We start from the raw sequence: 22,614 nt of genomic DNA, 5'->3' as shown, positions 1-22,614 counted from the left end.
GATTCCATTCATTTATTGATAGGATAAAACATATATACAATATAAAAGAAACGATGAATTGCAAAACATCGTAACAAATTAATCTAGTTGGAAAAGCAAGTGTAGATGACACAATAAATTGCCAGAGAGCATGCGCAGAAAGAACATAACGTAGTAATCAGGTTAAATCGTGTACATGGAAGAATTTTCCTTTTGAAACCGGTTGTGAAGAGATTTAACAACCCCTCTGCAACCGATTTCAATGTCAATCTTATTCATTGTGATTGAGGTGTTTAGATGGAGCACTTTTATTCGGTTTGAGCTTTTAACCCTACTATACCGGCAATTAGAATATCAGGGTCCATGTAAACCCAGCTAGAGTGAGTAGACAGAAATGGAGCCATCTTATAATTAGCGAGGACCAATTATATGAAGATTATCATCGGAAATGTGTGAAGCTTCCACATTTATATTTCCGATTAATAACAAGTTCAATATCCACCAGATAGCCCTTATATAGTTGTCACTAATAGCTGAAAGGCAGCAGCTCGCAGCAAACTGCTCGTATGAGAAATGTACACTCAAATGTTTTCATTGGACACTGCTTTCATTTGAACTGTTGCTCTAATAACGGGCAAAACGAAAAACGAAACCAACTATATTAATTAAGGGTTATGGCTTTAATTTATTTTTTTCCGGGTTTTTTGATAAGAGGGGAGAAATATTAGGCAACAACTTCTTACCGCACGTATATAATGTCTCTGCCTTCCTGCCAACTAGTGCCTGTTTTTGTTTCGGTTGTTCAAACACTTCAAATTTGTAGATAGTACAGTAATAGTTTTTTGGGGGAAAGCTATAACCCTAAAATGAAGGGTGTTTTACTAGGTCGTTGCTGGGATTAGATAATAAGAATGTTCTATTTTTTTGTTTGTTTAAGTCTGCATCGGCAGGTGTAAGGTAAACCCTGCTGTAAACTTGTTTTGCAATATTGATATTGTATCAATCTATTTCACCACCATGCATATATTATTGGCCAACATTTTTGCCAAAAAGCACTGTGCATCCCTATTAGACGTGGTCTACAGGTCACTGCCTTTCACATCTAATGTGTCTCCTCTTGTTGTGTGTCATTGTTTGTTCCCTTGCAGAGAAACCTAACAGAGTATTTTGTAGCAGTAGATGTCAATAACATGCTCCATCTGTACGCTAGTATGCTTTTTGAGCGTCGAATCCTCATCTGCTGTAGCAAACTAAGCACTGTAAGTAGAATACACATCCTTTTTGTCTGTTTCTACTACTGTTGTTCCCTCCATTCCTTTCTCTTTATGTTCTACCCATCCTTCTCTCTTCACCTCTGTTTGTCCTTCATTTATTCCCTGCGTTCTTTGCCCTTCAGTCTTCACCCCTCATGACAACCACGAGGTCTCTGAACTTGTCTGAAGAGAGTTTCATTGGATTTGTGCCTTTATAATTGGTAGTTCAGGGGTCTTCAACAGTGTGATAGGAACTATTTATTTTATGTTAACCACTTGAACCCTAGCCTCCCTATTCTGAGGGGAACATTAGCCGAGAATAGAGCATCGCAGTTCCCGCCCACTTCCTGGTTTTTCCTGGTGCCGGAAGAAAAAACTCAATGCACTTTTCCCATTGACATTTGCAAAAATATTTATATCTATTAATTTAAGCCTCGAATCAAGCCATCATGACTTGACATGAATCATGACCATAAAACGTTTTTTTCTGTGATTTTATTTTATTTTATATTTAATTATATGATATACTATATTTAGTAAATACCCTTGTTTTGCCGTTTAAAAAAAAAAAAAAATCACAGAATCAAACGTTTTATGGTCATGATTCATGTCATGTCATGATGGCTTGATTCGAGGCTTAAATTAATAGATACAAATATGTTTGGAAATGTCAATGGGAAAAATGCATTGAGTTTTTTCTTCCGGCACCCGGAGGGGGCGGGAACTGCGATGCTCTATAGCAGATCTACAAGCTCACATGTGAGCTTTTAGATCGGCTATTTTCGGCAAAGAGGTTTGGTGTAGGGGGGGAAGAGCACATCAAGTACAAGTATTGAGGGTTTAAGTGGTGAACTGTCTGAAAATACACATTAACATGAATCCAACACAACGCTACACAAGTCTATGAAGCTTTCTACGAAATATATGAAAAAGTTTAATTTGCAACACAATTTTATACAATATGTAGTAAGGCTGTCAGTTCTCTATAATCCCATTCGAATTTCAATGCTTTATTATTTTCAATATTCGAATATATTTGAATATTTTATATAATATATCATTATATAAAATATTGTATAGTAGTACAATAATAAACACACACATGCACACATACAATTGCTCTAATAACGGGCTAAACAAAAAAGTGAAACCAACTATATTAATTAAGGGTTATGGCTTTAAAAAAAAAATGGGGGGTTTTTGATAAGAGGGGAGAAATATTAGGCAACGACTTCTTACCGCACGTATATAATGTCTCTGCCTTCCTGCCAACTAGTGCCTGTTTTTGTTTCGGTGTACAACGGTGTCGCGCAGAGAACACGGCTGACCTACAAGCCCACACCGCGTTGCATCAGCCAAGTGTTGTGGTCTTAAAGATCGGCTGTGGCGAAGCTACACAACAGCTCAAGTGAGGGCAGCTGGCAACTGCTGTCATAATTATTTTAAGTTTCTAAAACGTAACTTTCAAGTGGCGTTTGTAGGGGGAAACTTTAAGGAAGAGAGGAGTCTTGCCTGCCTCTGCGCTGAACCAACGTGGTGTGACCAGACACACACACACAGGCATGCGGTGCACAACAGACACATTGGGTGGTTTTCTGTGTGATAACTTTCTGTGTGCAGTCGATGCACTCAAACTTTATTGTTGATCATGCGTGACATGATGAAAGCGTTTGTTTTCGCATTGGTAGGTCAGGAAAAAATACAAATAAATATTACAATTACAACAAAATAAAATATATTTTTTTTAAACTACATTCGGATGGCAATTTTAGCATTCGAATGTTATTAAAAAAAATCACTTCGAATTATTTTCGAATAGCGAAGTTCGTTCTGACAGCCCTAATATGTAGTGGGGGGGTCCCTGCTTCATCTCTCTCTCAGCTAAGGGGTCCATGGCCAGAAAAACGTTGAAGATCCCTGAGTTGGTTCATTAGTAGAACACTAAGCTGCACTGCACAGATTTGGTTGTATACATTCTCCTGTCTCTACACAGTTAACGGCGTGTATCCACGGATCAGCAGCCATGTTGTATCCTATGTTCTGGCAACATGTTTACATCCCCGTCCTACCGCAGCATCTCATAGATTACTGCTGGTGAGTGTTTTCCTATGTACTTTGTCACAGCTCGTTGTCTTTGAGGTTGTAGATCGGCTACTTTTGACATTCTTGCAAATGTTCGCCTACAATGATCGGCCTAAAATAGACATGCCAGTTAGGTAGTGTTTAGGTTTAAAGGTGCATCTCAGAATATTTGAATATCGTAATTTTTTTTACTTTTCATGTTTTAGATTCATGGCACGTAACATGAAATATTTGAACCCTTTTTTCTTTTCGTTTGGTTATCTTACAATGATTACGGCTAATGGAAATCCAAAATCCAGTACCATTAAAGCATCTCAAAAGAATATCTCAAAAGTTAACCTGCAATGACTTCCTTAAATCGCAATAATCACAATAATAATATACGTTTTAGAAAACGATTAATTTGGGTCATATTATTATTGTCATATTTAAACATGCACATGTCATTTTCCGAGATATGTTGATTTTTTAGATGAACTTGTATAGTGTTCTTTTTTCCCCTCTTTTTTGTAATATAGTGAGATGCCTTATGATGCATACTGTTGTATCTTTAGTTTATTAGTGAATATTGTAATATATACATATGGACATTTTTGCAATTTAATATGGTCTTGGCTATTGCTATTTTTCTGCAGTGCATTTTTCAGTTTCACATATGCCAATAGCTGGCATTGTTGCCTTATTTTGTTGTAGTGCATGCATGATATCTGTAATATTTTTCTCAGTAGAAGGAGAGCAGTACGACAACAGAATGTGTGAGCCAGCAGTGGTTCTCAACATTAACATTGACATGATTTTACTGTGTAGTTTGGGGGTTCCAGAGATTTTAAAAAGTGGCATCAAATGGGGGGTCCCGTGGCCTAATGCATATCAAACTGGGGGTCCTTGAAATGAAAAATGTTGAAAAACAGTGATCTAGAACAAGAAAGAGACGTTATATTGAGCAGCTTTACAGTAAAGAGAAATTAAGTTTGAAACCTATCATTCCATTTATTTATAAAAAGCTGTAGTTAACTCTTACCATTGGCAAATTAGAAAAATTAAAGGTTGCAACCGCTTAATAAAATGTCACGTACTGTGATTGGCTGGGAAGATACACGAGACATTCATTTCTTGTGTATGTCTTGTAGCAACACTGTCGTGTCGGCAAGTCGCAGACTGTGTGAATGCTCAAACCTCCGAACGCTGAGAGACATATAGTGAGAAGCATAAATTGACGTTAAGACATTGTAGTACTGGTGTAAGAGCCTTGTTATTATGCCATGTAATGACTATATACTGTAGGCCTGGACATATTTTGGAAAACTTATAGAAACGTTTAGAAAATGAATTAGTAATAACGTGTGGGTACCCTGACATTAAAGGGAGATGGAATGTGGTGTGTGTTACTTCATAATCATGAGTGAATGCATGTTTTGCAGTGCTCCGATGCCCTACCTTATTGGAGTGCATTCCAGCCTAATGGAGGTAGGTGTCTTTCATGAACATATGAAACCCAGGTGTGAAATGCTAATGCTTATTTTCTCCCGTAGTCATTCAGCATCTATTTCTTTGCATGTCACACCACATAATGCTGGCTAAAATCTGTCCCAACAGAGGATGCTGAAAACAGCCAAACAAATTTGGGCTAGAAATGTAGCCATACAGTAGAACAATACTGGCGTGGCCATGCTTTCCAATCTTTACCTACTGTATGGATAGTGTATTTATTAAGTCATAATGTGATAATAGTCAACTCTTCTTTGCTCATTATTTTCTGATAAGCTATCATCCACTGTGGTGCATCAGGCTTTGTCAAGCGCCTGTACGAACACAATTGGCCCGTGTTCGGGGGAGGGAGAGCCGGGCGGGGAGGGTGATATTTGTCACTACACGTATTCCCACGGGCTGGGGGATGTCACCTGTCAGCTGGGAGTGTTGGGCGGGAGGAGTAAGCTCTACGTCTTCCCGGTGGGGGCAGTCAGTAGGATACAACAGCAGTGTCAACACACACATGTGTGAGGAGAGGAATTCATTGGGATAACGGGTACATTAGGGCTTAAAAACATTTGGGACCTCAGTGTTCTGATTTTGGAAAGGCGTCCTGTGGGTATGCAACACTTATGCATTACTGTTACAAGCGACTACATGCTAATGGCATTCAATGTCTATGGCGTAGTGTTTCATCTTAAGAACAGACTAAAACAGTGGTCATCTCCCTGTTTTTGGTCTTGAGTGCTGAAGAACCTAGAAGCTGAAAAAAACCTAATTAAAGGGGGACACAGTTATTACATGTTATTCTTAACATGCAGTGTATGTGCTCATGTATAGAAAGTGAGAGGCATGGCTCTGGACGATGTGGTCGTCCTCAACGTAGACACCAACACACTGGAAACCCCCTTTGAAGACCTCCAGACCCTGCCCAGCGACGTGGTATGAACACTATTTGTGTGTGTGTGTGTGTGTGTGTGTGTGTGTGTGTTGCATGCGCAGTGTCAGGTGTTCAGCTTAGAATCTTAGACCTTGTTTTTCTTATTTTATTTGAACAATGCTGGAGTCTGGAGAACATAGATATAAAAATGCATGAAGGTGGATTGAGTGAGAATATTTCTGTCAGTCGGTCGTTGTTGAAGCGCCATCACCCAAAAGTTTCATGCCATTTTTATTTCATTGTGGGTGTTGTGTTCGAGTGAAAACTGGCAGAAAAAGACTCGCTCGCTGCAGAATACTGTTGGGATTTAGGAGACATTTGTAGAATCGGCTTCAGGTCTTAATGGGTTAAATCTAAATAGAATCTTAAGGATTCCAATGCCTAAATCATGGGGGATGTTGGTGTAAAGGGAGCCCACGTAATATAAATGGAATTCCGGATATTTACCTCTGAAAGCGCAACAGTTTTCCCTGTTCTGTTGTGTTGAGTGTAAAGGAGTATTTGTATGTGTGTCTGTCGCATCCAGATATCGTCTTTGAAGAACCGCCTGAAGAAGGTTTCCATAACAACGGGGGAAGGCGTGGCCAGGGCTTTCCTGAAGAGCCAGGCCGCCCTGTTTGGAAGCTATAGGAATGCACTGCAGATCGAACCGGTAAGCAGTGTTGTAAAGTAACTAAGTACATTTACTCAAGCACTGTACTTAAGTACACATTTTTTTGTGAGCTTGTAGATCTGCTATTTTCAAACATTTTAGTGCTTTTACTTTTGGTGCTTTAAGTACATTTTGATACCAATACTTTTGTACTTTTACTCAAGTAAATTTTACTATATACATTCACTTAACATGCGGGCACGCCGGAAGCCTATCCTGGACGGGAGTCTCTCTAGACATAAAAACAGACGATGATGATACATACACACACACTACACTACTACACACTACCCTATATGATCCACCATAGCATATCCACTACCGTATGAATATGACCCACCACTGTACAGTCTTCTTGACTCATGAGTTTAGCAATATTTGATGCACCAGTCTATATTTGTAGATGTTTTAATAATGAACTCAATCGTTTAGTCTGATTATTAAGCTCTTAAGCACTATGAAGCCATATATTGTACAACGTTGGCACTCAAAACATAGCAGATAACCAATCTAGGCTCTATGCACAGCAGCCATATTGGAAAGAAATTGGGCCTCTTCCTTACTTCCTTCACAGGTGTTACCAATGATGCTAATGAAGGCTCTGTTCCATTCTGGTCAAACAGAGTCAGGGTGTTGATATTGTGCATGTTGGCTCACTGGTAACCTTGGTCCCAGCCTCACTCATCTGCGAAAAGAAGAGCCTGGTCACGACCTAAAGCAGCGAGTGTCTAGGAAGTCCTGAGTGGACAGGATTTCCGTTTCCCCCGGAAACGATATTTTTTGACCAATCACAACACTTGTTTCATTCACGGAGAATGTTAACAGATTTGTAAAGCATCAACATCATTTCCTTGGGCGGTACTTCCGCCAAATTCAACCATTTCCGGTTGTCAACTTCCTAGACAACCAACATGCCAGGTCTTGCCCAGGGTGGCTCACTGGAAACACTATGCTACACCAGTGGGTCTCAAAGTGTGGTCCATGGTTACTTGAGGGGGTTCCAAATGGGCCCTTAGGTGTGCAACTCTGAAGGCGGTTACACACCGGCGAATATGCGAATATACGCAAATTCGGACTCGTTCCGAATAATTAAAAGACGCTTTTTTCGCTCCGCGAAACTGGTGTGGAAGCTTGCATTGACTTTATAATGTTTAAAAAAAAAACGTAATATTCGCATGAAAGAAATCGCCCCGGTGTGTAAGGACCTTTAGAGTGTACAAATTGAACCATTTGAACCATTTGTACACTCAGAGTTGTTGGGGTCCTTGAAATTAAAGCGTTTGAGAACCACTGTGCTACTAGCCTGATTATCAGCCTGAAGCTGCGTGGAGCTTCAGTCTGACATTGGCTGCAGTGTCCGCAATTACCAGGGGGAGGGGATTCAAATTTCCCTAAACCAATCACAAGAGATCCACAGATCCGCCTACATCTGACGTCATCGCACAGCTTGATATTCGCTGATTGGCTTGTCGTTAGACCACTCCCACCTCCGACTCTGATTTGACAGGTTTTTCTTCGACCGTGAAAAGCCATAGGCTCACATTATGACACCAGACCAAGAGGAGCAGTCCACTCAGAGAGTGGGCGGGGTCTATGGTCTGGAACCAGGCTACTGTGCTACACTAAATGGGACAGTGCCTTCATTAGAATCATTGGTAGCACCTGAGAAGGAAGTAAGGAAGGGGCCCACTTTCTTTCCAATATGGCTGCTTTGCACAGAGCCCATTGAGAGGGAGCAGTGAAGAAAATTGGACATGGTGGCCGATCATAGGTACTGCAGCTTATTACGACTGGGGCCAGACACATGAACGAGTGAAAACGGTTTCGACCAATGGGTTCGACTCACGAGCTTGCGCACGGGGTTGTGCACGGAGGTGAGACTACTGCGCGTCGTCTCGCAATAGGCCCCGCCTGTCACATTTCCCAACCTGGAAGAAGGGATGAAAAGGGAGTATGCGCTGGGTGAGCAACCCCATACAAGTGAATGGCCGGGGATTTTCTTTACCTCTCTATGGTCACTCTATGGTCACATCGCACTGTGAACATTTTAATGATTTTAACCATAAAAACTGTGCCCGAGTTCTGCCTCAATTAAACGCATCATCTGTTTTTAGAAATGAAATGTATGCATTTTTGTAAGTTTGGGTCCCGGGGGGAAGGGGGGACAAACCAAATTTCTCTTTTGGGTCTCAAGCTGAAATACTTTGGGAACCTCTGGGCTAATAGAACATCAATCAAACTATGGTATGTTTTTAAAAAAGGTGGTCAGTAATGTCAAGTATACCATGAGTCAGCAGTCAATGGATTCTATCACTATGCTGCTTTAATTCACCTGATAGTTGGATGTAAATGTAAGTAACCAACCACTCCCTCTTCCTGACAGCCAGTGTGGTTTCCTTTGCTTTTAGGGAGAGCCAATCACGTTCAACGAGGAGACCTTCATGAACCATCGATCCAACACCATGAGGCAGTTTCTACACAACGCCATTCAGCTGCAACTATTCAAACAGGTATACGCACGCACACACACACACACACACACACACACACACACACACACACACACACACACACACACACACACACACACACACACACACACACACACACACACACACACACACACACACACACACACACAGTCCTGTCACAATTATTACAGAATCGCTGCATCGCAGTTATTTGCGATAATCGCAGTTATTTTGCATAATCGTTTGCATTCATGTGTGTGAATTCATCTGCTGAAAAACAGGGACAATAGTCACTGTACAAGCTAACAATCCGACGCGTTGTGAGCTTGTAGCTCAGCTATTTTTGTAAATCTTTGAAAGTATAAAACTATTAAATGCATGGTCTGCTTAACGCATTTTGGGGCGAGAACCCCTATTTGTAACTATACCTTTCAGGACGGGAACCACTCTTGGGGTTCTTGTTGCTATGTACAGTATATAGCAACATACATTTTGTAGTCATTTTTTTAATAAATATTTGAAGTTTTTCAGAAAACTTAAGATCAGGATTTAGAAGGCGTTTTTAGAATCGGCCTCTGGTCTAAATGGGTTAAGCCGTAGTACATTATTTATCTAGATTATTGGTATATTACAGTAGTACCAGACAGTATTATTACCAGACTTACCAGTCTTTGTATATTTATATTATTTGTCATAACCTGTGCAGTATTTGTTTACGAAGCTGAAAAGGCAAACAGAAATGTTTGATTTTGATGTATATGTTCCAATGTTCAATGCCAAAAACACAAACAATTACTAGTATGATGATTCATTATCAACCAAAATTGTATGATCTTGACCACACACACACACACACACACACACACACACACACACACACACACACACACACACACACACCCCTACCGATGCGTTGCCACTTTATGCACCTTATGTGTAACCTCATGCACATACCTGCAGCTCTCCCTCCCCCTTTTCTTCTTATCTGAAAACTATGAATGAATGGGCTTGCACAAACATTTGTGAAAAACCTGTGATATGACAATAACATTTATTCTGACTCCTCTGCCCTGTCCTGCACAGTTTGTAGACGGTCGTTTGGACCTGTTGAACTCAGGAGAGGGGTTCAGTGACGTGTTTGAAGAGGAGATCAACATGGGTGAATACGCTGGTGAGTCATAAGACATATTGGTTTGGATGGAACCTCCAGTGACTTTTCCTCCGATTTCAGCCCCAAAACAAAAATGTTTTGGGGGGACAATAGAGAAGAAAAAGAAAACATTAATTGAATAGTTCTATTTGTATGTCCCTTATTTTAAAATGTAATGAAAGTACTAATAGGAAAATATTCCAATATTAACGGTAACAAAAACAGCAGTAATAATCCATCTGTTTTCAATTCCAAACTTGACCTTTAGTGTGACCTTGACCCTTGATCTTTTCCACCCATCCAGTCACACAAGTCCTCTGTCCATTTCACAGGTAGTGACAAGATCTACCTCCAGTGGCTTCTAACTGTCAAGGTGAGACACAGTTCATGCCGCTGTAACTAATGGAATAGATTGTCTTTAATGCACAGTACACTGACCCATGTCATACCACCACCACCAACTGGTCAAGTGTAAGTATTGCACCTCTTAAGATGATGAAATGGGGTGCATTCAGAGAAACGACAAGTTGATGATGTTTGTGATGTGTTGTGTGACAGAAAGGGGGCGGGGCTATCTTTAACACCATGAGGACCAGGGCCAACCCTGCCATGAAGACCGTCTACAAGTTTGTAAGCATTTGACCCGCTTCTGTTTGACACAAACATTAACCCATTAAGACCTGAGACCGATTCTACAAATTCCTGGCTTCTAAATCAGTAGTTCTCAAACTTTTTCGTGTCAAGGACCCCCAAAATGATATGCATTTGGCCGCGGACCCCCCATCTGCAAATGTTTTGTGCCAAGCAAGGACCCCCCTAGAAGAGAAGATTTGTGTTAAGAAATTCAAAATTATTCAACATTTTTTAAACACTTTCAAAAATGTTTCAAAAATTGCAGATGTACAAGCTCACAGCGACACGCTGTGAGCTTGTAGATCTGCTATTTTTGAATAGACAACGCTAAAATCTAAAATGACACAGATGCTTTCCCGGTTTTAATGGGTTAAAATGTACTTTACTCTACAAGTTTGTAAGCATTTGACCTGCTTCTGTTGGACACATAAACATAAATAAACTCACACTTCAGTGCCAAATGCGCACGAGCATACTTCCAATTGTTGTTCCAATCACTTTCTCTATCCATGGTAGGCGAAGGACCACGCTAAAATGGGCATTAAGGAAGTCAGGAGCCGACTCAAGCAGAAGGTATACAACTCTACTGTATTTGACCAACACAATATATTTGATAAAAAGGTTTCTTTCAGTTAATCAGATAATATGGGGTGGCCAGGTTGCATATTGTCATTGAAATCAGTTGAAAGCCAGCAGAGGATTGTGCCCTTGTCAGTGCACTAGTGCCACCTACTGGTGGCAAAAGTGTTGTCTTTCCTTGTTTTTATGACTTGTGGTCTATTTTATACTTATTTGTTTTAATTGAAAATCATATAAAATAGCAAAAATAGCCGATCTACATCTCACATTACGTGTTGTGATGCGACGTATTGATAGCTTTGCCATTAACTAAATAAATAAAGATAAACATCACATCACGTTACTGTCACAATATCAATGTTGAGGTATTCGGTTAATGTTGTCCATATATTGCCCAGCCTTAACTCTACATGTATCCGAGGTGGAGAAATGGATTAAAGGTTGATCCAATAATAATAATAATAAAAATAATAATAACAACAGCAAAAATGTATCTGATAATCTCCTGCTTACATAAACTGGACCCTGTGATCTCTCCAGGAGCAAGCAGAGAATGGCTACACCACTGCGGGCGTGGCGGCCATTGAACACGACGGCTCTTCCGGCACAGAGCAGAGAGAGGGAGTGTGGACCACCCTGGACCACCGCAGGCCCGTCACCGTGCACTTTGGACAGGTAGGCAGAACCAAACCACCCGCATTGGAGAGCCTACACATGTGTTGCGCCAGGGGTCTTCAACGTTTTACAGGTTAAGGACCCCCTTAGCTAACAGAGAGATGAAGCCCACTACATATTGTATAAAATTGTGCTGCAGCTTTTTCATAGATTTCATAGACGGCTTCGTAGACGTGTTTGAAAGCACTATCATCCGTGTTGGATTCATGTTCATGTGTATTTTCAGACATTTAACCACTTAATATGGAAAGAATTTCCATATTGGTGTATCCCTAATTTTCACGTTTATCTCCTTTCCAGACTGACTGTAACAGTCATCTAAAGATATACTGAGAGCATACCAACTATGTTATGAAAACAATCACTGAAGCAATAATGATATGTGTGATATATCATCGCTGTCGGGTGGAAACTTTGCCAAAACCGTTACCTTTCAGGAAATGGAAAGAAATAACCTGTGTTCCAATGGGTCCAATGTCGTTCTTTTTTTGGTCACAAGCTCTTGTTAATGCTTTTCATTGGTTCCAATATTTTAAATCCCCACACACACTTAACTGCTTTAACTTTCACTCAATTTCTTTGTTCTTTGTTTCGTTTGATACTGTAGTATGATGATGTAGGGCATTCATTTACGAAAAAACATAAAGTTTAAATGGAGATACCTAGGTTTCTACCCGACAGCAACGATTATGGTATTTATTCGTTTTGTTTTTCATTTTCCTCCACAGGCGCGGCCCCCCAGGCCCCTGATGATGAAGAGACCGTCTAGCAATGTAGGCCTGGACAGCAACCCTGACCTGTACGTTATTAACAAAAAAAAACACCACCACTTAACCGCTTAAACCCTATATCAGGGCTACCATTGGCACAGGTTGAGGGCTATCCCTGGCACACTGGCATAAGTGTGAGATAGAGGATTTTTTTTAAAAATTACAAACGTAGTCAATTAATTTAAGTTCTCTGGCATTTGTATGGAAATGACGTCACCTCCTGGCTCCTGCACATAATCCTTCCTCCTATTTGCGCCTATTCTACTGAGTTGTATGTATACGTCAGAGCCTGTGGCCAGACTAATATCACTGCGTGGATATTAGTCTGGAATCTCTGTGTGAAACCTGCATTTCCAAGGGGCGGATTAAAACAAATGCCTTTGATGATAAACCCACCCCATATTTGCATACTGGGCCCTGATCGGTGCCCCACAACTTCGGGGGCAGCAATTTTTTTAAAGATTTTGATTATTATTACAAAACATATTCGAACCACTTCAACCCTATATATATTTTGGCCATTAAAAATGAATAAATGTAGTATTTGCAGCGAGGCGCACCTGCAGTTCGTCTGTTTGAACGTTTGCAGCGTTGCATCATGGGTAGTGGCCTGCAAAGCCATCCATTCTAACTGCTATCGCGTACGACTCAATGCTCCTTTTTATCATTCTGACAATATCCAATGCAGAAGAGAGTTTTGAGGAGCGAGAGGGAGTCGTTTTGAAGGTTGTTTATAAAAGGGAATTCATGAGCTAATGCTGTGCATGTAACATTAATTACTGGATCTCCATTTCATGACTACATATTAATCTGAGTTCTGTCAATCATCATCATTTTCCTATCCTTTCTTCTCTACCACCCACTGTCTGCTGTTAACCACTTAAACCCTGTATAACCCCCCCCCCCCTCCGGGCTCCAAACTAGACCCTGTAGTATTTCCCCTCTACATCAAATCTCTTTGACGAAAATAGCAAATCTTCAAGCTCACAGTGCATTGCGTTGCCTCGTGTTGTGAGCTTGTAGATCGGCAATGTCTTTGTTATATTAATAGGGACGCTAGCCAGCATTCATATTCTGGCAAGAACATCAGCCAGAAATAGCCGATCTACAAGCTCACAGCGTGCCACGTTATGACACGTTATTAGCTTGTAGATCGGCTATTTTTGGTGAAGAGATTTGCTATGGACGGAAAAAAGCAGTCCAAGTATTGAGCAAACCCGGGTCCAGTTTACTAAGTCTAGAGGGTTTAACATCTCTGGCTCACACTGCAAAATCCTGAGTGTTGATTTGAGTCCTGTAAGGCTTCGTTTATACACTCTCAAGTGATATTTCTTTGGTAAAATAAGTGTTAAATAGCTCTATATTGTGATAGTTATCATTGAGTGTTTGTTCTCTCCAGCCCTTTTATAAACATAAAAGGGCTGGACATACTTTTAAACATTGGCCAAATTGTCAAATAATATAAGAAAGAGGGAACATTTTTGAAAAATTGCCGATCAACAAGCTCACAATGCCTCGCAACGCGAGGCGTTGCGAGCTTGTAGATCTGCTATTTTCACAATATTTATCTGTGGAACGGAGTCAAACTAAATGGGGGGTCCCCAGTTCAAATGATTATGATTTATATTATGATTATTTTGGGGGGTCGCGGCCCTACCTAGTACCTACATATAAACGCTCCAGCTGTCGCCTTCTTTTCCTCTTTTCCCTTTCTTTTCTGTCGTCCTCTAGCTGTGCCCGTCCTACGCGCCACTACACGGTCTTTCTGTCGGAGGATTCGTCAGAGGACGAGCTGCAGCGCGACGACCAGTCCGCCTCGGGCTTTAACGAAACCTTTCTCTTCTCTTCCTTCGAATGGTCTCCCCTGTAAGCCAGATTCGCACTCGAGTCGCACGACGGCATCGCGCGGCGAAAACAAGCCGACCTACAGGTTTCAAGGCGCGTCTCAGAGGCGATGCGTCGTAGGTCGGCTGTTTGCGACGTGCGATGCCGTCGTGCGACGGAGTATACTTTTGGCTTTATGCACCTCTTTGATTGGACACTTGATCATCCAATCATGCCTTCTGTTTCTCTCTGACCTTTTCTTTCTGTTGGTTTGTGTGCATCAGAGGTGGGTAGGTAGAGTAGCAAAAATAATGTATCTATCTAGTAATGAAGTAAGAACATACTCAAGTACTCAAGTAATGAGTTGCTTCATACGATCTGATTTATTGTAATAATCACAACAATCATACCATATTTGAAATGTCTACATTATAAAATTATAAGTGCGTGCACTACAGAAATAAACGCAATTGTCTGATGTCTCTCTACATTTTCAAGCATTGGCCCAAATGTAAAAGAGTAAAAGTGACAGTTTTTCTTCACAAATAAACTTGAGTTAAGGTGACAAGTGCGTTGCATTAAACCTACTCTTACAAGTACAATGTATTAGTTAAAGGAGAATTCCGGACATTTTAAGTGTTATCTTTGATGTCTCGTTACTCACCTACCGACGTAAACAGTGGTGTTGTTTTTTTCCAGAGATTCCCCTGTCGTCATTTTTTCAACCCCCTCCGTTGTCATAATGGGAGCGCGTGGCTTAGGGAAATTCGTCTATTGTAACCGATGCAAAGCTATTTTTTTCTCTACTACTACTCATTGTAGAGTCTCATGATAGTCAAACATGCGCTGAAACTTCCTGAGAGGCTACCGCTAACGCCGACCGATTTAACACTGGTTGCTTGTTTATCTACCTGGCAACACCAAGTTGCCAGGTTCTGGAAAGAAACAAGCAACCAGTGTTAAATCGGTCGGCGTTAGCGGTAGCCTCTCAGGAAGTTTCAGCGCATGTTTGACTATCATGAGACTCTACAATGAGTAGTAGTAGAGAAAAAAATAACTTTGCATCGGTTACAATAGACGAATTTCCCTAAGCCACGCGCTCCTATTATGACAACGGAGGGGGTTGAAAAAATTACGACAGGGGAATCTCTGGAAAAAAAACAACACCACTGTTTACGTCGGTAGGTGAGTAACGAGACATCAAAGATAACACTTAAAATGTCCGGAATTCTCCTTTAATATAACTTATTACTACCCTCCTCTGGTGTGCATTCACTAGTCTTGGATGCCAGAGCTTCCCACTAGCACTTTGAACGCACCGGTTATATATGGTTATACTTTTAACATCAGTCTGTGCTCTCAACTGCAGTATCCTACAGCCGTGGATCAACTTTTTCATGCCATGGACCCCCACATTAATATGTATTTGGCTGCAGACTCTCATCTGAAAATATTTAGTGCCAGAAGTTACAATGGGTTTGTATAGGAAGGGGGCATGGTAGATTAAATGAATATCAAATATCTTAAGTATTGAATCGAGCAACTTATTAACTGCGTGGGGTGCACACAGCCCGAGTAGACATTAAAGGTTAACTCTGGCTGTATTTTGGTTTTGTTCCACTGTTTATGTTGACATTCATCCCTTGCAGGGACCCACAGACAGAGGCGTTGAACTTCAATGCGGTTGTGCACTGAGTTGATTGATTGGGCCATACAAGTGTCAAACTCGTTATGTGCTCGTTAGTGCTCTCTCTAATCAATGAATGCATCAGAGACAGCAATCACCTTGATACTTTATTTATTTTGTATCTATCAGAAAGTTATTTTATTTATTTGTATCCTTATAAGTTAGATTAAAAAAATCTTAAATTTTTCATGTAGATTTCAAGATTTTACACTTATTTATTTTAAATTCTCCAGTTTAATGTGTGTGACTGTGAATAGTATTTCATTTACTAGCTCTGCTACTTGTAACTCTCTCCACTCCACACTGCACGAGGCTCGATGCACAGCTATATGAGACTAAAGACATCCTCTTTGGTGCCTCTTGCAGGCCTCAGCCCTACTGTTCCCTGAAGGAGGTGGAAGGCGGCGATCCCGGCCCGGTGGCGGAGCATCGCACGGCCCCGCCCAGCCCGACCGCCGACAAGCTCTCCAACGTCAACCTGCTGGGGGAGCTGTTCAGCTGCCAGGACGAGCCGGACAGCCAGCCGCTCAGCCTGGCCAAGAGTCTGGAGGACCTGAGGACGCCCAAAGAGCTGTACAAGTTCACGTACCAGGTACCGCAAGGCTATTACGGAAACTAGAATTGGCAAAACATCGTAGTTAAAGGAGCCATTTTCAACGTGACATTCCACTGTTTATGTTGACATTCATCCCTTGCGGGGGGTGGGGGGAGGGGGCTCTGCCAGAGCTCTTAATTGATCCCTTCCAACTTTTGTTGGTTGTGCACTGAGTTGATTGATTGGGCCATAAAAGTGTCAAACTCGTTCTGTGCTCGTTAATAATAATAATAATAAAATAAACTTTATTTGTGTAGCACCTTTCATGACAGGAAATGCAGCTTAAAGTGCTTTACAGAGCAAGAATACAATTACAGAAAAAGTACAAATAAGTTAGTGCTCTCTAATCAATGAATGCATCAAAGACAGCAATCACTTTGATAGCTGTCTAGCATACCTTTAAATGACCCCCAAAGTGTGTATTTTGTATTATTTGTTTGCATGTTCATTGTATAATTAAAGTAAAAAAAATATATATATATATTTATATATAAAACATGCTCATATTACTGAGGCTCCATAAATACTTTATTTATTTTGTATCTATCAGAAAGTTATTGTATTTGTTTGTTTCCTTATATGAACCTTATCTTCATATAATTGGTCCTCACTAATGCTCATTATAAGATGGCACCATGTCTCTCTACTTGCTCTCCGTCTCATTGGTGGGTTGTGGACAGTTACCTGACTACTAATGACATGATCGATGAGGATTCCAAGCTAATAGAAACCACAGCCTTTCTCTTCCTGGAAAGTTAGCATGCTGACATAGAAGCCAATAAAAATAAACGAAAAAAGTTAGCAATCTTGTTTGAAATGTCCACAGCCCTCGTCTCGAGACACAGAGTGAGTAGACCGAAATGGTGCCATCTTGGGTGAAGTGCTCCTTTTAATTATCAATATATTTTCATGTTTTCTTTGCGTTCCTTGTGTTGCAGCGCATGGACCTTTCTGCCAACGAACGCACCTGCACCCTGCCTGGGCTCAAGCTCTCCCACCCCTACAACAAGCAGTGGAGCGGGCAGGACGACATGGCTGTACCTGCCTGGGCTTCTCCTGGCTGGGAGCGACCGCCGTCTGAGCCGCCGTCGGAGCAGCAGGAAGCGCAGCCGCCCAGCGGTGAAAGCTTTGGGCCGAGCTCCGCCTGCCCCGATCCGTCCGGCGAGAGCAACATCACCATCCCGCGTCCCCAAGGCAGGAAAACGCCGGAACCCGGCAAGATCCTGGCACCCCACGTGACCAAAGCCCGCACCACGCCGACGGGGTCGTGGGAAGGACGGACTTCTGCGGGGGGGCAGGAGTTTAGGCAAGCCCTGGGGATGAGCCCCGGCGAGGATCTCCTCAAGCCCACCAGGTCAGACAACGACGACTTAGACTTGTTGAACCTTTTAGACCCTCTTAACGACTCTGCGCAGACCGCCGCCACTTCCCTATACGAAGGGGGAGAATCCGGTTCTTCGGCCTCCAAACCGACCCTTCCGCCTCGGCCCAACCTGCCGGGTCTTCCCTGCCTCCCGCCATATACCCACACAACACTCAACCCCTTCGCCCATGGCCTGCGCACCACCTCCCCCCTCACACACTACTCCCCGACGGTGGGCGCCAATCCCTTCGGCGGAGTCTACATGTCTCCCGCCGGGCCCTACTTCCACGGCCCGCCCCGGCCACACCCCCCCTCCGTGCTGCCTGAACTCTACAGAGCCTACTCCCCGAGTGCTTTCTCGACCGGCTTTCGGCCGCTCGGGTCGGCTTTCCCCCCCGCGGCCGCCTCCCTGCCCCACCTGTCCGCCAGCAATCACGCCCTCTCCGCCCTGGCGGACTCGCCCAGCGCGCCCAACCTGGCGCCGAGGAAGCCGCAGAAAACTGAGGAGGACTCCACGGCGGCTCAGGACTTCTTCGGGGATCTGTTGACTATGGCCAAGCCGGCCACGCCTCCCAAGAAGAAGGCAGACGACCTTCGAAGGAGGTGGGAGACGTTTGATTAACGTCTCGCAATAATGTCCCCCCCCTGGGCTTACCGTCCCCAAAGTACCACCAGCTGTGCTGCAGACCAATGACCACTAAGCGCATCTGGTGGCTGAAGTTGCAGCCGATGCATAAACGCCGACTTCCCCCGTCTACGAGACACAGGGATGTAAAATGTGTGTTTTGAGTTTTGGTCTCTTTTCCCTCTCCGACAAGAACACTAGACATAACGTGGCCCTTGCTTCTTCAGCACAACTCACTGTCCACAGTTAATTGTTTGATTCTTTGCAGCTGATCCTGCTGGGTAAGCCTCATCTCCGACGCCACCTTATAGTCATACATGCTTATACCGCTCAATACATATAGCTACTTTTGTGACGTACAAATGCCAGTAACCTGAAGGGTGAGGGGGAATATGTCATACTCCTGTAACAAAAAAAACAAAACAGTGTTTGTCAAAATGATGCTAGCCCTTATCGGTAGAGAAGCTAGTCCGCTATTGTTGATTACCAGCTTTGTGGCATTATGGTAGTTATGACGTGTGGCGCATTGCAAACACGCAGTTATTTCATCTATCGATGTCGAGTGGGGTCATGCTGAGCAGGGCTTTCTTGGAGCCCACCGTCGCCTCATGATTGCATCACTCGATGAAAAGAACAAATTATGAACTGAAAAAACTTGTCAAGTCATGGTTGATCAACCGGAAAACAGGTTTTCCCCAAAATCCGGTGTTTTCCTCTAGCAACATGATCGTGCGACGAATCATGAACTAGGCTTAACTCTCGGGCTCGTGTCGTTAATCCCTGAATTATGTGTGACGAACTCTATGAAACCCTTGATGGGATGAATGACCCACTTTAAATATGCAGTGAGACACTGAATATCTGTAACTCTACAACAGACCTGCTTTCTGCAACTTCCTGTCAATAAACAGTATGGGAACTTCTACATCTGTGACTGTGTATATACAGTATATATCCACGTTTACAGAACATCTTATGTCACTATTCTATTTGAACTGTTCACTGTTAAAGTTTGTGAAGGATACAAACGTATGGATCAGAACCCACTTTATACATTTACGCGAGTGGTTCTAAAAGTGGGGTCCGGGGACCCCCATGGGTCCTTGGGGGGGTTGTTCCAGGGGGTGAGCTTGTAGATCTGCTTTTTTTATTTAATTTTTATGAAACATCTTGAAAATATGAAATGTTTGGAATCATTTTGAATCTTTTTTTGCAACACACATCTTCTCTTATGGGGTCCCTGGCACAACATCCATTCAGATATGGATTTGCAGCCAAATACATATCAATTTGAGGGTCTTTAACATGAACAATGTTGAGAACCACTGATTAAGTATCTGGATGGAATACCTCATTAACAACTAGATGACATGATATCAGTGTATAGATGTCGGACTATTTTATCAGCAAAATGAAAACCTTTGTCCAGCCAAACAATACACCTTTGTTGGAAGTGTGGTGGTAGGAAGCCATTGGTTGTACGGACGCCCATTTGATACCACTTTTAAATCTCTGGGACTCAATCTACACTGTTTTATCAGTGTTAATTTAACTCTTGGCTGTTAGCATGTTTTTACCCTTACGGGTCCATTTGGTTTCATTTCTACACTCTGAGTTACAGACCCTCAAGGCCCCATTTGGTTCCCAACTATCAATCATTTAGCTGGGGACCCCCTGGAACCCCCTCAAGGACCTCTGTGGGTCCCCCAGGACCCCATGTTGAGAACCACTGGCTCTCACCCACATGAGATCCATGTCATCAGTGGACGTAAGGAAATATGACGGACTAGTTCCGCAATTCTGAATGTGGTATTGTGACAGTGTGCCATTATTTACCGTAAACAATAGTCCTCCCTTTCTTTACAGCAGTAGATCTCCAAATCGTTTTTTTTTTTGTTGATGGGTTCACAGATGGGTCCAATCAACAGACGTCGATTAATATCGGCTGATATTTACTCGGTGGCGAATATCTGCCCAGTCGTAATGCTTCTCGTGATAAAAAAAAGGTAATCGGCCTTTAATATATAATTAAGCACTTTTAAGTTTGATTTTGTGTTGGATGTGTTTTTATTTGTTTTCTGTTTCTTGTAATTAAAAATGACATGCAATCGTTTATGGGTGGTTTCCATGAGTTCACTTACTGTACACAGTGTCTTCTCCTACTTTATTTTTTAACCCATTAAAACCGGGAATGCGTCTGTGTCATTTAACATTTTAGCGTTGGCTATTCAAAAATAGCAGATCTACAAGCTCACAGCGCGTCACTTCGTGCCGCGCTGCGAGCCTGTACATCTGCTATTTTTTTAATATGTTTTTGAACATTTTGAAGAATTTTGAACTACTGGCCAGGCACCTAGGCTACAATGTAGCTTGACAGTGCATCGCGGGTTCGAGTCCCGATCCCGGCGGCCTTTGCTGCTTGTCACCCCCCATCTCTCTCTCTCTCCCCATTTCCTGCCAGCCTACTGTCCTATCTATAATAAAGGCCAAAAATGTTATTTAAAAAAATGTACTTCTTATTTAGAAGACATTGTAGAATCGGCCTCAGGTCTTAATGGGTTTTAACATACTTGGACAACGTCCTTCTGATTTTTCTCATAGTAGCCTGAAAGATTCTTTCTCCTCGTTGCCATCAATGTTAGGAATAACATGTTAGGAATACGTTACCCCTAAATAAACCACTTATTTAGGGGTAACGACATGCTAACAGCCATGGCAGTCTTGGGGCGGCAGTGGCTTGGAAAACTGAAGTTTCCTGGTTCGATCTCCGGCTCCCCCTGTGTTACTGTCGAAGTGTCCTTGAGCAGGGCACTTAACCCATTCAATCCGGGAACGCATCTGTGTCACTTCAGATTTCTTTGGCTCTTCAAAAGTAGCAGATATACAAGCATCTGCTATTTTTGAAACATCTTGAAAATGTTTGAAAAATCTTTGGATATATATATATTTTTAAAGCAAACATTTGTAACTCAAATCTTTGCTTCGTCCCTGGAACAAAATATTACAAAAATATTTGCTTTAAAAAATATATAAAAGATTTGCACAAATTAGCACAAAAAATATCTACAAGCTCATAGCGTGGCACCGAGAGTGCCACGCTATGAGCTTGTATATCTGCTATTTTTGAATAGCCAAAGAAATCTAAAATGACAGAGATTGAATGAGCTGGTTGCCTGGTGCCTTGCATGAATTCCTCCTCTGCCATGAATGTGGGTGAATGTAATGCACATCGTAAAGCGCTTTGGCGCCATTTAAATGCACCATTGGTTGGCCAGTCAGCATGTTGTTTCCCGCACAAAGACAGTTACAATTTTCAAGGGCGACTCATGGTGCAAGATCAGTGTGAATGAAGACAAAGTGGAACAATGTCAGCCATGTTTGCTGTCCGTTTCCTTTCAGGGATCTCAACTCAATGTGGAGTCTTGTGGACATGTTCGTATACTTACAGTGACCACATTCTGAGTCCCCAAAAAGAGAGGACACTCGGCCCAGCCTCTTGGAGACACTCAAAAGCTACTTAAAGGTACTAAAAGTTTAATCAAAGGTGCTTTATAAATCTTATTTCTTTAAAGTAAGCCTCTTCTGTATGAATACAAAACGTGTCTCAGCGCGTTGTGAGCGGTGATGTGGGGCACAAACACACCCACTTCTGGCAGCGCTCATCAACTATGCTCTTTTTTCCCTAGAGTAGGACTTCAATGATCGTGACATGTCGGGCGCAATCACACAGTGGGTACAGCCACAGTCACACATGTCCGTACAACGGCGTGCAACGGTACGCTACGTGACGGTAGCCCCGTCCACTCCCATGCATGTTAAAAAGAAAAACGGAACGGTACTTAACATGGGAGTGGATGGGACTTCCG

At 42.3% G+C, this 22,614-nt stretch overlaps 1 protein-coding gene across 2 annotated transcripts in view; it reads left to right on the top strand.

The window, feature by feature from the left end:
- The window catches only part of dennd1a (DENN/MADD domain containing 1A), a 41,898-nt gene extending 21,038 nt beyond the window's left edge, over positions 1 to 20,860 (top strand). Inside the window, exons 9-23 of one of the 2 annotated variants that reach the window (XM_080419713.1) lie at positions 1,128 to 1,238; positions 3,226 to 3,326; positions 4,736 to 4,781; positions 5,625 to 5,726; positions 6,251 to 6,376; positions 8,785 to 8,886; positions 9,931 to 10,018; positions 10,330 to 10,370; positions 10,556 to 10,627; positions 11,147 to 11,203; positions 11,750 to 11,884; positions 12,613 to 12,683; positions 14,386 to 14,520; positions 16,532 to 16,757; positions 17,699 to 20,860. In XM_080419713.1, coding sequence (XP_080275839.1) covers positions 1,128 to 1,238; positions 3,226 to 3,326; positions 4,736 to 4,781; positions 5,625 to 5,726; positions 6,251 to 6,376; positions 8,785 to 8,886; positions 9,931 to 10,018; positions 10,330 to 10,370; positions 10,556 to 10,627; positions 11,147 to 11,203; positions 11,750 to 11,884; positions 12,613 to 12,683; positions 14,386 to 14,520; positions 16,532 to 16,757; positions 17,699 to 18,745 — 2,460 coding nt within the window. In that variant the 3' untranslated portion in view covers positions 18,746 to 20,860. The remainder of the gene's footprint in view (positions 1 to 1,127; positions 1,239 to 3,225; positions 3,327 to 4,735; positions 4,782 to 5,624; positions 5,727 to 6,250; positions 6,377 to 8,784; positions 8,887 to 9,930; positions 10,019 to 10,329; positions 10,371 to 10,555; positions 10,628 to 11,146; positions 11,204 to 11,749; positions 11,885 to 12,612; positions 12,684 to 14,385; positions 14,521 to 16,531; positions 16,758 to 17,698) is intronic. The other variant, XM_080419714.1, reaches the window with a different exon arrangement.
- The last annotated feature ends 1,754 nt before the right edge of the window (positions 20,861 to 22,614 follow it).

The sequence above is a fragment of the Gymnoscopelus braueri genome, assembly GCF_963280865.1.
Source record: "Gymnoscopelus braueri genome assembly, chromosome: 22".
Taxonomy (NCBI): Eukaryota; Metazoa; Chordata; class Actinopteri; order Myctophiformes; family Myctophidae; genus Gymnoscopelus; species Gymnoscopelus braueri.
Note: the sequence above shows the minus strand (reverse complement) of the source record. Positions and strands in the feature narration are given on the sequence as shown.